At 39.6% G+C, this 15,607-nt stretch overlaps 2 protein-coding genes across 2 annotated transcripts in view; both read right to left on the bottom strand.

The window, feature by feature from the left end:
* ASB3 (ankyrin repeat and SOCS box containing 3) overlaps positions 1-4,230 on the bottom strand; it is a 93,726-nt gene extending 89,496 nt beyond the window's left edge. Inside the window, exon 1 of the mRNA XM_037528073.2 lies at positions 4,183-4,230. Coding sequence (XP_037383970.1) covers positions 4,183-4,202 — 20 coding nt within the window. The 5' untranslated portion in view covers positions 4,203-4,230. The remainder of the gene's footprint in view (positions 1-4,182) is intronic.
* A 5,725-nt stretch (positions 4,231-9,955) lies between these two features.
* Positions 9,956-14,254, bottom strand: GPR75 (G protein-coupled receptor 75). The gene has a single exon (XM_037528072.2). The coding sequence runs from the start codon at positions 14,157-14,159 to the stop codon at positions 12,537-12,539; it is 1,623 nt and encodes a 540-aa protein (XP_037383969.1). The 5' UTR covers positions 14,160-14,254; the 3' UTR covers positions 9,956-12,536.
* Between the last annotated feature and the right edge of the window lie 1,353 nt (positions 14,255-15,607).

Genomic DNA, 15,607 nt, shown 5'->3' with positions numbered 1-15,607 from the left:
CTGCATCCACCATTCAGCCATTCTGATTTGTAAGTAGCCTGTATTCCCAGTAGGCAGGGAGTAGGGTTCAGCTGCAATATGCCTAATATGAGGAGTGGAGTCCATTGATGTGGATACTTCCCAGACCTATGTTCCTTAGGGCACAGCCTAGAAACTTAAGTAAGCTTCCAGAGTGATTCTCTTAATTTTAAATGAATTCTCCAGTGATTGAGATTAAGAGTTGCAATTTTATAATTTCACACATATAACTAAACTCCTTAATCCTGGTTTCAAGGAAAGGTAGCTTATTTTCACAGGAAGTTTGTGACATAGAGACTTTTTTTTTTTATTCCCCTACTTCATCTGCTTTTCTTCAAAACACCACTAGGTGGGGCCTATGGCCCTTCTATCCCTGATTGAGAGACATTTGGCTACAAAGGGCAACAAATTATCTCAACTTAACCAAATAGTATGTTCTGTGTGTAGTCCCTAATGAACTGTCCTGTTCAGTCTTTCTGACCTACAAAAGCCTGACCTGATTTCTGACAATGCTTAAACATCTTAATACATCATCAGGTCAAATTTTTGACCCAGTAGCACCAGAGATCTAGTATAAAGGAAATTGAGCTAAACAGGAAAATAAAAATGAAGATTTAAATTTTGAATAAATAGGGGACTCCCTGGTGGCGCAAGTGGTTAAGCACCGCACTATGAAACAATCTGAAGCCTCTGCAGCACGGGTTCAATCCCCAGCAGGCCAGAGAGCAACCCACACGGTGCAGCAGACCTCTCCTGTCTCACCTGCTGCTCCCCTCAGCAGTGTACTTCGGTCAATCTGCCTGTTCTGTTCCACACTCTATCTCTGGTGAATCCTCTCACTTCCTGCCTCTCTGGCCTGTACCCCAGCTCTTGTATGCATAAATACATCTTTTAAAAAAATAAATTTTGAATATTTACAATCCATTTCAAATGAAAATAAAATATTAACTGTCCTAGAATTTGATTTTAAACTCTTCCTTTTATATAGCAGTGTTTGCATTTCCATTTGAACACAGAAATGATCTTCACTAACTACATGGATGTTACATGTCAAGCTAAAAGTTTTCAAAATATTTTCCCATGATAATGATTTAAAGAAAATCCAGGCCTCCCTGGTGGTGCAGGGTTTAAAGTCTCAGCGCTATCATGTTATCACCAGCCACTGTGGCACAAATTTGATCCGCAGCCATGGAGCTAACCCACATATGGTGCAGCAGACCTCTCCTTTCTTGCCTACTGCTCCCCACTCTGTCTCTGGTGAATCCTCTCACCCCCTGCACCTCTGTCCTACACCCCAGTTCTTGTATGCATAAATAAATAAAATAAATCTTTAAAAAAGAAAATCCATTTCTTTCTTACAGTTGTGTGACAGGGATTATAGAGAAACCATGAAGCACAACATACCCAAGGGCACATTTTATTTTTTATGCTAATAATCACTTTGTGAATGATCCTGCAAATTAAGGGAACAGTAAATTCTACTAATTCTTCATCTGCAAAAGAAAAATTTTCACTAATATTTTATTTGTCAACTGACAGAGTGCACAGAGTCATTCATAAAGCAGGTTTCATGTAATAACAACAAAGCATCCTAAAAGGAAAATGGGCATTATAGGTGTAGATGAGTTCCACTGTTGTTCTTTGCTTTCACCATATTATAACATTATAGATTGAACGAGTGGCTCTATCACCTCTTAGAAAATGGAATTGACATGTTAGCATCAAGAGGATACATTTTTAGGAACATTGCTAATCAGAATTAAGATTAGAGTTTAATCGGTTATTATCACCAGCCATGCCTCCAGTCTTGATAGTTTACAAGACTTTTCTCTTAGAAATAACACAGTATACTAATGCTTTTTATCCCCCCCCCCGCCCCCCCAGTGATTGAGAAGAATGAGCATATTTTTCCCCTGGCAGGATAAATCACAATTTGAAGACAACTGGAATTCCCTCTTCTTAACACTTAGCGAAAATAATCACAGGCCTGATGGTCTCACAACTGGTAAGATGGAAAGAAAAGCAAAATTGGGGCCTCCCCTGGTGGTGCAGGCGGCTGAGAGCCACGCTGTGAAACTGTCCGCAGCCTCTGCAGCTCCGATTGGATCCCAGCCCGCCCGGCGAGGGTTCCACATAGCGCGGCAGACCTCTCCTGTCTCGCCTGCTACTCCCCTCAGCAGTGTGTTTCATCAGTCTGCCTGTTCTGTTCCCCGCTGTGTCTCTGGTGAATCTTCTCACCCTCCCATGCATCTGGCCTGTACCCCGGTTCTTGCATAAAATAAATAAATCTATTTTTTTTTTTTTTAAAGGGCCTCCCCTGGTGGCGCAGCAGTTGAGCGCTGGGCTGCGAAGCTGCCTGCAGCCTCTTGCAGCGCCGGGGTTCCATCTCCGGCCACCGGCGAGGGTTCCACATGGGGCAGACCTCTCCTGCCGCGCCCGCTGCTCCCCTCAACAGTGTATTTCTTCGTCAGTCTGCCTGTTCTGTTCCCCGCTCTGGCTCTGGTGAATTCTCTCACCCTCCCGCGCTTCTGACTGTACCCAGTGCTTGAATGAATGAATGAATGAATGAATAAATTAATTAATAAATATTGAAAAAAATTTAAAAAAGCAAAATTGTTGACAAACGGAATTCAGAGCATACAGTGTTTTGCATCCATATTTATCTGTTAAACTTTTAAACATTTTAGTATTGTTTTTATATATCTGAAACAAAGTGTTCAGTAAAAACAAATAATGGAGAATTTCTGGAAGTCATAAACATCCCAACTATCAGAGATATTTGTGAGTCTGTAAAGTTGTGCTACACATTTCATTATGTATTTCAAACCTCTATCTTTTTTTTTTTTTTGCATAGAAGAACTAGGGTGTAGGCCAGAGGTACAAGGGGTGAAAGGTGGGGAGCAGAACAGGCAGATTTATTGAATACACTGCTAAAGGGAGCAGCAGGTGAGACAAGAGAGGTCTGCTGTGCCATATGTGGGTTAGCTGCCTGCCTGGGGATCAAACTCAGGCCATAGAGGTGATACCACTGAGACCCAAACCCTAGACCTCTAGGGATGCCCCCATAAGTTGCTTTTAATTACCTTTCAATGACTAAATGGTGCTTTGTTTTGAATTCATATATATGTATATTTTACATGTATATTTTCCTGAAGCATAAACATAACTTTTCACCTTGTAAGTATGTAATACTAAAAACAAATTTCCTGAAAGTTCAGCAACTTAGAGTATAAACCAGTATATCAAATCTACTCTACTCTGTGCATGTACTCAGCAGTATAGCCAAAAATAGAGAACTCTGTTAGATTCAAACAGCTTGAACACATCTATGTCCAACAAGAAATACTAGTTTGCAAATTAGTCACCAGTGGTCATTTAATAGCAAGAAAATCTACACATTTAAGAATTCTATCAAATACCCTATGGCTTAGAAAATGTTAAAAGGTGGTGAAGGAAACTGGAAGTTGTATTTCCCCAGGACTAGTTTCCCATACTTACAGTTAGTTTTTTTTTTTTTAAGATTTATTCATTTAAGCATACAAGAACTGGGGTGTAAGCCAGAGGTGTGGGGGGTAAGAGGATTCACCAGAGATGAAGTGGGGAGCAGAACAGGCAGATCTACTGAAATACACTGCTGAGGGAAGCAGTGGGCGAGCAGGGGAGGTCTGCTGCACCATGTGGGTCAGCTCCCTGGCTGGGGAACAAACTCATGCTGCAGTGGCTGGTGGTAGCTTGATAGCACTGTCTTTAACCCCTATGCCACCAGCAGGGCCTACAGTTAGTATTTTTAAAACTTGTTGACAAAAGTTATTTGTTAGAAGAGCTTTCATCAACCATTTTGGAGAAAATGTGTCATCCTCCCCAAAAGAAAATTGTGAACAATCCTGGGTCTTGACTGTTTGGATTTCAGGTCCCAGGCTACCTCAGACTTTGCTTTTATGGTAATAAAAATAATAAAAGCCATGTATTAAACATTTACTAAATACTGAGCACTATGTTAGCATACCCTAAGATCACAACCTTATGAGGTAGGTTTACTATCTTTAACTCACAGATAAGGAAATGAGGCTGAAAGAGTTGAAGTAAAATACAGGTGACAGTTCACATTTGAGTCAATTCAGAGTCTATGTTTATAAATAATATACTATAGTACTTTCTACTCACAAAAAAATTGTCGATCTCATGAATGGCTCTGTTATCTCCCACCTGAGAACACACCAAATACCCAGCAAAATATCCTGTAAAGTAAGATAAATAATTGATTTTTATCCTAGTAATATATATGACACCTGTTTGTTTTTTTCCTCCATGTATTATTTATAGTGTGGAATATCACTCTTTTCTTAAGCCAATGCAATCTACAAATCTAACAAATAAAAATTCACTAGTAAGTAAACTGTCACCTTTGAAATTCTGGTTTGATTAAATGCCAGCAACCCTCCCCTCTTTGATAACCCTTTTAAGATAGTAAGCAATGTGAATCTAGATCCAGGTTTTTGGTTTTTTTTTAAGATTTATTTATTTATTTATACACGCACTGGGTACAGTCAGAAGCACGGGAGGGTGAGAGAATTCACCAGAGCCAGAGCGGGGAGCAGAGCAGGCAGATGGACCGAGGTACACTGCTGAGGGGAGCAGCGAGTGGCAGGAGAGGTCTGCGCGCCATGTGGGACCCTCCTCCCATGGCCGGGGAGCTGCTGGGGATCAAACTGGCGCCACAGAGGCTGCGGGCAGCTTTGCAAGCCAGCGTTCAACCACTGCGCCACCGGGGAGGCCCTAGATCCAGTTTTAATGTATGATTTTAAGTGATACAAATAATCCCTTCACCTTTTATTTATTAAAAAAAACCTTAATTTTCATTGCTCCTTAACCTTGCATAAAATTGATACAACAAATATTTGTTAAATGAGTGAATTCTTCATCTTCTTTTATCCATATCTTATAAAGTCATACCCAACTACTCCAATTCCCATGGGTTTCCTGCCCATCCTTATTTTTCAATGTTTTGTGCTTTAAAGGAAAAAAAATATTTTCCTCATTTTTAAAATGACTGGGAAAGAAAATGAAGTAGAATTGATGATTTGTTCAATCTATATTTCTTTCCACTTGGATTCCACACATCATTTCATTAATTTTTTGCTGTCTTACACTGGCTTTTTTATGTTTTGTTTCTCCCTAGAGCAAACATATAGTATCTATATCTCCTTCTTCTGTTATATTTCCTCCACTTGTGGGCAGTGATTGAAAAAAAGTTCCTGATCTCTTAGGTCATAAAAATAATTGAATTTTCAACCTTTTAACCACATGAACTGAAAACATTCCAGTTCTCAGGTACTCTGAACTCCTCAAAAAAGTGTCTAACATTGTGCTTCTTTCTGAAGTACACAATTCTCAGTCATCTTTCCCCAGAGTAATATTAATGAAATCAGCCTTACAACTATTTGACACACTTTATTGCTAAGACCAAACAAATGAGCAAGAAACAAACCCTTGCTAATGTCAGATTTTAAAAATGTGTAAACATGAAGCATTTATACACGTTAGAAGACTTGCTCTAATTCTATGGTCCCAGAAGACAGGCATAAAGCACTCTTTGTGAATTGCTCCACTTTTAAGGTCTGGCATCTGAACAAGCTACATTTTGCAAAACAGACTTTGCATGAAAATCAAGGTTCCCACATTGTATTCAGTTGAAAGACCTCCCACTCATCAGTGGAGGGTTCAGGAAAATCATAAGAGCAAACCTTCATGTAAATGAAACTCAGAAACAAACTGAACTTATCTTGGCACTACCTAGGTATATTTATAAACAAATAAACAAAAATTTATCCGCTTATTAGGGTGAAGAAGGGAAAATTCACTAAATTTGTTCATTATCACCAAAGTGGTGAAGTTGCTTTGATAAAATTAATCTTTTTTTTTTAAGATTTATTTATTTTTGCATACAAGAGCTGGGATACAGGCCAGAGATGTGGGGGGTGAGAGGATACACCAGAGACAGAGTGGGGAACAGAACAGGCAGACTGACTGAAATAAACTGGCTGAGGGAAGCAGTGGGCGAGACAGGAGAGGTCTGCTGCGCCATGTGGGTTGCTCCCTGGCCAGCCGGGGATCGAACTCGTGCTGCAGAGGCTGTGGATTGCTTCACAGTGCGGTGCTTAACCCCTTACACCACCAAGGAGGCCCGATAAAATTAATCTTTAAAACAATGTACCTAGGGGAAGCAAATATTGTTTAAAAATAAAAAAAGTAAGAGGAAAAAAAATGTACCTAAACAGATTGTTAACTATCTCTTATGGAAAGCAAAATCTCACTATTAAATATATATCTCTCTATCTCTATCTGTATCTATCGATCTATCAATCTATCTCCATATCTTCATTAAAATTGTCATACATGTTAAAATAAGTGGTATACTGCTTTCTCTCCCTCCAAGAACTAGTTTCCCCTTTTCTCCTTTCACTCCTTTGTGGTTGCTCAAGAGTTGCTTTGGACGTCAGTGCCTTCAGGCTGCATAATGAGTCAAGGAATTCCAATGAGAACGCATGTGTGTTGTCCAGCAACTCCTAAGCAGCCAGGGTGGTCCCTTTGGGAAAGATGCTTCAAATCTGGTCCCCTAAATGAGTAAACAATCAGAAACAAGGCCTTGCAGCCCTCCTAAATCAAGACCCTATCTCCTTTCATTAAAGTCCTATTGATAAACATCTTGGGAAAATAAAGATAGAAAAAAAGGGGGGGAGGGGTGGGATTATAAACTAGCCAGACAGAGATTTGGGTGGACATCCCAAATCTGTTCTTCCAGGCTTCATTGTTGCATTATTTTTTTATTCATTTATTCAATACGTATACACAGAAAACCCACTATAGTCAGGGACTGACGGGTACTAGGATTGGTGCTGAACAAAATAGAGTCTTTGTTCTATTAGAGCTTTATTCTAGTGGGGCGGCAGCTAGTAAATAACTGTATGTAACAATATGGACTAAATTGTGCCCTCACCCCCTCCCTTCACCCTTCTCCCCCCTTTCAAATTTGTATGTTGACACTCTAACGCTCAGAGTGACTTTATTTGAAGCTAGGTCCTTTAAGAAGTAAGGTAATTAATTAAATGAGGTCATTCAGACAGGGCTCTAATCCAATAGGCGCAAAACTGAGTTATGGGAGAGAGCCAGAAACCCTGTCCAGTCAAGCACACTGCACTAGGTACAGATGAAGGAAAATGGAGACAGAGAGAAACCAGGGATCAGATCATTCGGGCCATGCAGGCCATGGCAAGGACTTCAAATTTTGTTCTAAATAGGATGGGAAACTACTGGGAGAGTTTATGCAGCAGAGTAATACATCTGATTAACCTTAAAAGAATCACTGTCTCACAGGAAAGAGACTTTAGGAGAAAAGGCTGGAAACTGGGAAAATGTTTATATGGTTGGTTTAATACTTTCAGTGAGAGATGATGGGGGAATGTGGGCAGAAGAGATGATCCATTCAGAGTGTATTTTCAAGATAATTGAAGATTTGTCAATAAATTAGATGTGATATGCAAGAGAAAGAAAAAAGTCAAGGGCACTAAATTGAGCTGTGCTACTGGGTAATTGCAGTGCCATTTACTGAGATGATAAAACAGCAGGAAGCACAAGTTTGGTGGGGAGCAGAGTTTAATCAAGTGTTCAGTTTTGTACATGTTAAATGTTGAGATGCCTGTTAGACATCCAAGTGGAGATGTTGAATAGGCAGCTGAATAGACCAGCATGGAGTTCAGGGACAGGTTAAGATAAGAGATACAAAATTGAGTGTCTTTAGCATTTAAACGTTATTGGAGTGAGTGAGACCATCCGGTATTTTTCTTTTTCTTTCTGGCTTAGCAGGAATTTAGAAAACCTAAATAAGGGACCAGGAAAAAGACTAATTGCAATAAAGTAAAAATCAAAATCGGCAAGCAACTATAGACCAGAGACACACTACAGTGAGGGGCGGGGGGGAGGGATTAGGGTCAGAATAAGGGGGGGTGGGAATTGTATGGAGAAAATAACCAAAATGAAAATTCATACATTATGCAAAAATGAAAAATGATGTAAGAATTATATAAAATAAAATAATATAAAAAAACAAACAAATAAATAAATGGTATTGGAAACCAAAAGACTGAATATCATTGTAACTACTGCCAGCACCTGCTTCTCAATTTACAGACCCATCTTTAGGTGTGAGGGAGGACGTAAGGAGGTATTTTTCTATCTTTCTGCCCACCCCTTTCTCTTCTCCATCCATCCTCTCAAAGATTAGCCCATCTGGCTTCAAGCAGTCATTTCCTTCATTCCTGGAAAAGACATTGGCTCTCTTGCCTCACATCATTGTGGGACTATGCAGCTGACCTCTTGCACCCTGAACCACAATCACCAGTCAGTTGCTGCTCCCATTGGGTGGAACTTGGCTGCTTTGCCTGTGGGTCTAAGCCCATAACTAGGCCTGGCCTCTCTAAAACCTAGCTGTCCAACAGAGATGTGCCTTTTCCCATCAGCCTATCTGCCTCTCTTTATCCCATTCCACAGTCCTGATGGTCTTCACTGACTCATGGCCTTCCTTCTTTCAACTCCAATAGGAGAGCAGAGGGCAAGTTGCTGACAAAGAACCACAGGCCGCTTTCATTAGTGGAAAAGAAAAACAACTGCTTTTAGTGAGTAAGGGAGAAAAGGGTATGTCTCTATGCGACAAAGATCCCACAATAGTTCTGGGCGCATTGCCACTGACCTGTGATAAAGAGGATAGACTAGAAAGGGAAAACTCCATAAACTGCTCTGTCTACATTATGGAAAATTATTTAATAATGAGGGTTAATCATGAGTCAGATCTGGAGGAGAAACTGAGGCTTCAGCCATTCTACTAGGGTAGAAATCTTCAACCTGGGATATAAGTATCTTGAATGTGAATAAGTCTTACAGACACTCACTTTCAGGTTATTAAAACTGAGCTGTCTGAGAAGGCTACTGTGACTTTCTCTGCAAAGCCTCATGCTGGTTTTCCTTTGCCACTGCCCTTTCATTACTGCCCCCTACCCAGTTTAGAAAAGAATATCCACCTTGAGGGCCTCCCTGGTGGCACAAGGGGTTGAGACTCAGCCTATGAAGCTATCCGCAGTCACTGCAGCAAAAGTTCGATCCCCAGCCAGGGAGCTACCCACATGGTGCAACAGACCTCTCCTGTCTCGCCTGCTGCTCCCCTCAGCAGTGTATTTCAGTGGATCTGCCTGTTCTGCTTCCCACTCTGTCTCTGGTGAATCTTCTCACCCCCCGCACCTCTGGCCTACACCCCCAGTTCTTGTATGCATAAATAAATAAATCTTCAAAAAAATAAAGCAGGAAGAAAAAAAAGACTAATTTTCTAAGTTAAATAGATGAGTTTCTATATTTAAAACTATAACCCAGAGATACTCCAATTACCAATTCAGTTTTGACACTTGAAAAGGCATAAGTAGGGAAACACTTATTCTCAGTTGTTTCTTATTTGCCAGGTTGTCTTGAGGTTAGTATATCAGTTAATATGTATCACCATAAATTAAACTAAATGAGAAAAATCATATGGTGGTCAGGCTGGTAGTGTATATTGTGGAATCTTTCTGGAGATGTGTCATAGATCTCTGAACATTTAACTTCCTATATTCAATTCTTTTCTGCTTAATGTCTTCTGAGTTTTAAAACCAAGTTGTGATGGATAAACTTAAACTCCAAAATTCTGTAAATTTTTCAAAATTTCTCTCGCTTTAAAGAAGTTTTTGAAATGGTTATTCAGAACTTTTCCTGCTGGGTGAAAATTTTAGTTTAGTAAATAATTAGTCTTTGGAATTAATTATTCTTGGTTAAATGGTCTTTTAAGGAAAAGAAGTCTCTCTCTGAGCTTCAAGACATTGTTATCCATCAGGCAATAATGATCACTGTTACTCTCTGATGATTTCAAATGATGGACAGACAAGTCATCATATTTACATTCTGATGTTCGGAAGTGTTAGGATTTTCAATATTTTATTTTCCAAACATTATTTTAAAAGAACATTAAAAGCATCAGAAATACAAATCTGGCCTAATGGTTAACATCAGAACAATTATAAAATGATTGAAATACATCACATACTTTGCATCACAGTAAAGCATCAAGAGAACTGATTAATGTACCCTGCTAATTAATTAGTCATATTCACTGAATTCTCCTTACTTTTTGTTCTCATTTTAGCCCTTATGAAAAGAGAAGTTATCTATGTCTGTAGATATAGATATAGATTTGGAGGTTGGCTAAGAATCTAGCCCATTATGTATTTCATGCAAGTTAAATCAATAATTACTTAATGAGCATAAAAATACTGAATACCTCATATGCACATGCCGAGTTTTCTTTATGCTATAATTTTTACCTCTCAAAGATGAGTCACACAGGAAATCTGTCATTTTTAATTTTACAAGTAGAAATTACTTTTAAAAATATTTTATATAATCACATTTGAAATTCCTGGCCAAAAAATAGACACATACCTACAAAGTGTGAAATATCTTCCTGTATAATGTTAATCATAAAGTCGTGTGTTTTATTAGAATAAATGTTAGGTTTTAGACTTAGACAAAAGTCTAATTTCTAATTTGTCATAATTCTTCAAATGATCTTGGGAGAGGATATTAGATTTCTTTATCTTTTGTTAAAAAGAGGTAATATATTAACCTACCTCGTGGGAGTACTAATAAATGAGAAGTGTTGTATTAAAAATATAAAAGCACGATTGAAATAGATTATAATGACTTCTAAAAATAGCATTCAATTACAAAAAAAAGTGAGTGGATATTTTCTCTTATAAAATTGAATAGCAAAAATAAAGGAAGACCGGAGAGAAGGAAGAGAGGAGAGTGTCCACAAGGTGCATTTAAAAACAAAATAAAATCCATATCTCATACTTAGATCTCAGAAATAGAAATGACTGGCTGATACTGGAAGGTAAGAATTGTTAGGTGAAGCTTAGCCGAGTCCTAGCTGAGCAGCTACTGTCTTCTCCTTGCCTCTCATGACCGCTGTGTTTGGGAACAGTCAGGGGAGGGTGCTATAAATTGAATGCCTTTCATCAAAGGAAAAAACTACCTTCTAATCTGCACTAACAATTCTAGAATATAATTTATAAAGATAAATTTTGGGGGAGGGATTGGGGTCAGAATGGGGGGGTTGCAATTGTACGGGAAATATAAAAATAAAATTTATTAAATAAAAAAAAAAGATAAATTTTGTATCTGAATGCTCATCTTGTGTCTAGTGGTTACAGTTCCAAAACTGTAGCAAGTTCAAATGTTAACTATATAATGGAAATATTTTGACATAAAAATATGACTTTACAGTTCTTATGCTAGGAACCACAGAATATATAATAAAATTAGGTTTAGCTATAGAAATAATGTTTTTCCTTATGATCCATCTCCAGTTTCAGAATGGGAGAAAAATAATACACTGAGGTTGCAAATGGATGATTAGGACTTTTTCTATCACAGTAATATAAAAAAACAAACAAAATTCTAAATAAGTATTTGGATACTCTGTCATATCAACAAACCCTTCTCACACAAAAAGGAAAATATAAATTAAAATACTCTGTCAATCACATCCTAATGCCCTCTTGAGCAAAAACAGAGATCATTTAACATAAAACAACAGTCTAGATCGCTTCTCACAGCACAACACCCCAATTGAGATTGTGATCATGTCTACTCTCCCAGTAGTAGCATCCCTCTACTACTGATGTAGTTCTCTTCACTGGTATCCTTGAGTAAGATCATTCCAAAAACAATAACTTATTTTTGGCAACCAAAAACATCTTTTTAAAATAAAGAAGTATAGAGTTCCTCAACTGACACAAATTAATTTCTATAATAAGAAATGGTAATAGGCTTAATACTATATTCTTGGTTTACTGTCTTATCAAAGGAAAGTACCTATTGCCTGTATATTTTTGGTAAAGATAGTTATAGGTAATATATTTCTGATTTTCTGCTTTAACACCATAGTATTTATTTAAATAAGCATGCTACCAAAAAAGTGTACTGTTCCCCATTTCCCTACTTCAAGGAATCAAAATTTGTAATTCAACATTACAAAAGTAATACCTCAGTAAAGGTCATCTCTTTACTTTCTGTACAAAAGCCAGCTCATAAGAACTTTGAAGACCCCAAGCCCTGATTCAAATGATCAAGATCAGTTTATTTTCTAACATAGTAGCATAAGCATTCTTGGTATCTATATAAAGGTTCAGTACAAAAGATTGAAGCACAGGTCAAGGTAAAATCTAAATCATAAACTTTTACATCAAATCTTAAAATGTCAAGAAACCACAAAGCAAATCAACAGATGCGAACACTTCAGACAAAAGAATTAGCTGCCAACTGTTTAGCTGAATTTTTAAGTTTTAATCTACCACTGGTCTCACAAAAGTGAAAAGAAAATCAATTAGTATCAGAAACTAAAACAGTTTACACAAGATTCTCTGACCTCCATGACTCTAAACAGAGGGGACTGGAATCTGCTTGACTGAAGTGCTGTCGTATTCTTGCATTAAGTCATTAGTGGTGTGATAATGCATGGCAATATATGAGTTGGCAAATCCAAAAGAGTTTACTGGCTGTAGGTTATGTGGGACGCTCTCTTCCTGGGAAGGGCTGCTGTTGTAGATGCTGTAGTAAGGCTCAATCCGCGTGTTGATGGGGGTCGAGCTGCTCTGACCATAGTGTTGGTGTCCGGCAGAGATTTTGGGACTTACCACACTTTCCTTGGAATGACTTGGGCCACAAGCCTGGTCTACAAATTTCTTCTGGGGCTTGGGCGACAGCATGTAGGCAGAGTTTGTTTCATGATGGGAGGATTTGTTCCTGTTGACTTCAAGGTTCCCTTTTCCCATGGCACGAAGTCGAGTCTTCTGTTTGCAACAGAAAAAACCTAGGCCTATGTATTGGAGACACCAGAGCACTTTCCTCCGCAGTCCTGCACTGTTCCGTGAATATATAAAAGGGTTTAACCCTGACTTGAAAAATATGAGGGTAAATCCAAACAGTTCAAACTGGTAAAGGATGAAGCTGCCATGGCGGGACAGGACCACCTGTACCAAGGAGATCCCCAGTGGAAGACAGCAAACCAGCACTGACAGCACAATGATCACACAAGTGACCACTGCTTTGGAATCCTTAGCCGTGGAGAGGTTGACAGCCGACACGAGCTGCAGCCGACTGGCTGCAGGGGTTGGCAGCTGGTTGGGACTCTTGGTGTATCCATGGGTCTGAACATGCTGCAGTTTGTTGTAATTCTGGTTCCTGTACAGAGCCGGCATGGTACACTGGACAGGGTCTCCCCCTCCCTTCACAGGGCCCCCCATGAAAGGCTGTGGTCTAGAAGCATCAACTGTGATTACTGGGGGGCACTTCCTGACTTGAGCATTTTTCCTCAGGGTCTGAGCAATCATGATATAAGAGACAGACACCACAGCAACACAAAAGGTAAAGTCGACCACATAGAGAGACAGAATGGCTTTCCCTTCTCCAGCAATCAGACTGGACATAGGAAGGCAGAGGTGGGACTTGCTGGTTTTCAAGGTGGCCAGGGTGGCAAGGGTGAAACTTGTGGCCCAGAGAAGCAGAGTGAGGAGCAAGGTGCAGGGAAGAGAGGCTGTGCGATTAGGCTGCTTCCCCAACACCATGTGGAGCCGGTGCAGGGCAATCACTGCCACTGTCTTGAGGGACATGATGATGAACCCTGAACTGGTGAGATGGAAGGTGAAGCAGAAAGCATCCGGTATGCTACTGGCTGAACTGAAGAATAACACAAAGGTGAACATGGGGGCCGTCACTCCACAAATGAAGAGGTCACAGAAAGACAGGTTCAGAATCATGAAATCAAAGTTGGTTCTGAATTTCCTGAAGGCTGGATCGAAGAAGGACAAGAAGACAATGAAGTTGCCATAAGAGCCCAGGCAGAAGATGATGGTGAGTAGAAAAGTACAGGTTGCCAAGGTGGCTGTGTGGATGAGTTCCTGGATTTCGTCTGGGAGAGAAGTGCTGTTTCCTCCCTGGGAGTGAGGCACATGGAGCAAGGTGGCGTTGGGAGCGTCCTGAAGGTGGCCCGTGAAGTTCATCTTCAGAGAGAAATGACTTTTCCTTCAGTGAGAAGGGAGTCAGGGCTTCAACTCACAGATGAGCAATATGTGACAAAAGAGGCCCAAGGCAGAAAAGCCTGCACATAAAAATGCATACCCAGAAAAGGAAAGGAATTAATGTAGAGAGTATAGTGATCACATGATCTTTTACAAATGCACAAGAGTTTTTCAAGCATTTCTCCCCTACAAGTCCAACACAGAACAGACACAAACGCTTCAAAATACATTCATCCAGCTAATTTTAAGTTTTATGACACAGTGGTTTTCAAACTAGTGTGAGCATCACCTGGAGAGTGTGTTTAAAAAAGCAGACTCCTGGGCCTCACCCCTTGAGGTGCTGATTGATGGGCATGGAGATGTTACATTTCAAAACACCAGACACTGGAGACCCAACATAACCTCTCTGGCAAAGAGATCTACTTGGAATCAACCTTAACTATATAATTACAGCCTAGTGTAGCAAATCATATGCTATAGTGGCTACCATGGCAACACAGAGAAGGGAAACCTAATCCAATCAGGGTGGAGACTGGGAGAGGGTGAGTCTTGGTGATGAGGAACTAGCTAGGTGGAAAGTGAATGGCAGGAAGTTGGGACCAACAAGCTAGAAGGAGGGTAGGTCTTTACTGCAGGAAGACTCAGGCAAGAAAGCAAACGGTTGAAATACAAGCAGTGGGGATTGCTCAGGTATACTGTGGACCTTTATATAAATCCCACAAATTACTAACAAACCCTGTTTTTTTCCCTAGGAGGAATCTCTTATTTTACATGATCTATAATTTCTTTGCCCTACTTGCAATTTCTTGGCTAATTCCACACCCTCCTTTGTTAAAAACTTTGTAGAGGACTATATTTAAGAGGGGTAAATGAAAGTAAGGAAGAGAGTCAGAACTACAATTGAGATTTACAAGGTATAAAGCACCACTTTGTAAACTAAACTGCTACGTAAATGTAGCATGAATATCCTCATGATGAAGCAGGGGGCTTCCACTCATTCATGTGTTCATTCGCTCAACTTACAATATCATGTGCCTCCTATATGCCGCCTTTTGCCAGGTATTGAACTGAAGGTGCAGAGATGAGTAAGATAGCCTCTACAAAAAAACCTTACTTAGTTCTTAACTTTTTTTTTTTTAATTTTGCAATGAGATTTGAACTGCACTCACACAAATCTTTTGTTCCAAGTCTCAAAGCCCCATGTGGCCTGGTGCCCACCTTGCTCCCAAAGATGCTTCCAGGGAGACAGTTTAAGTTGTTCCTTGGAGACTGTTGCAAAGCTCTTGAAAACTGAAAAAGCATTTGCTTTAATTCATGGTTTTAGGAAAAACAAAAGGCACTGGGGAGGTCCAAGGATGATGTTCAGAATATGTAACCAGATCCTAAACTGGATCCCAGATGCCAGAGGTTTTGCTGAATCACAGGGCACA

The sequence above is a fragment of the Talpa occidentalis genome, unplaced genomic scaffold (genome assembly GCF_014898055.3).
Source record: "Talpa occidentalis isolate TD23 unplaced genomic scaffold, MPIMG_talOcc4v2.1 talOcc4.5, whole genome shotgun sequence".
Classification (NCBI taxonomy): domain Eukaryota; kingdom Metazoa; phylum Chordata; class Mammalia; order Eulipotyphla; family Talpidae; genus Talpa; species Talpa occidentalis.
This window is presented reverse-complemented; position numbering and strand designations above follow the sequence as displayed.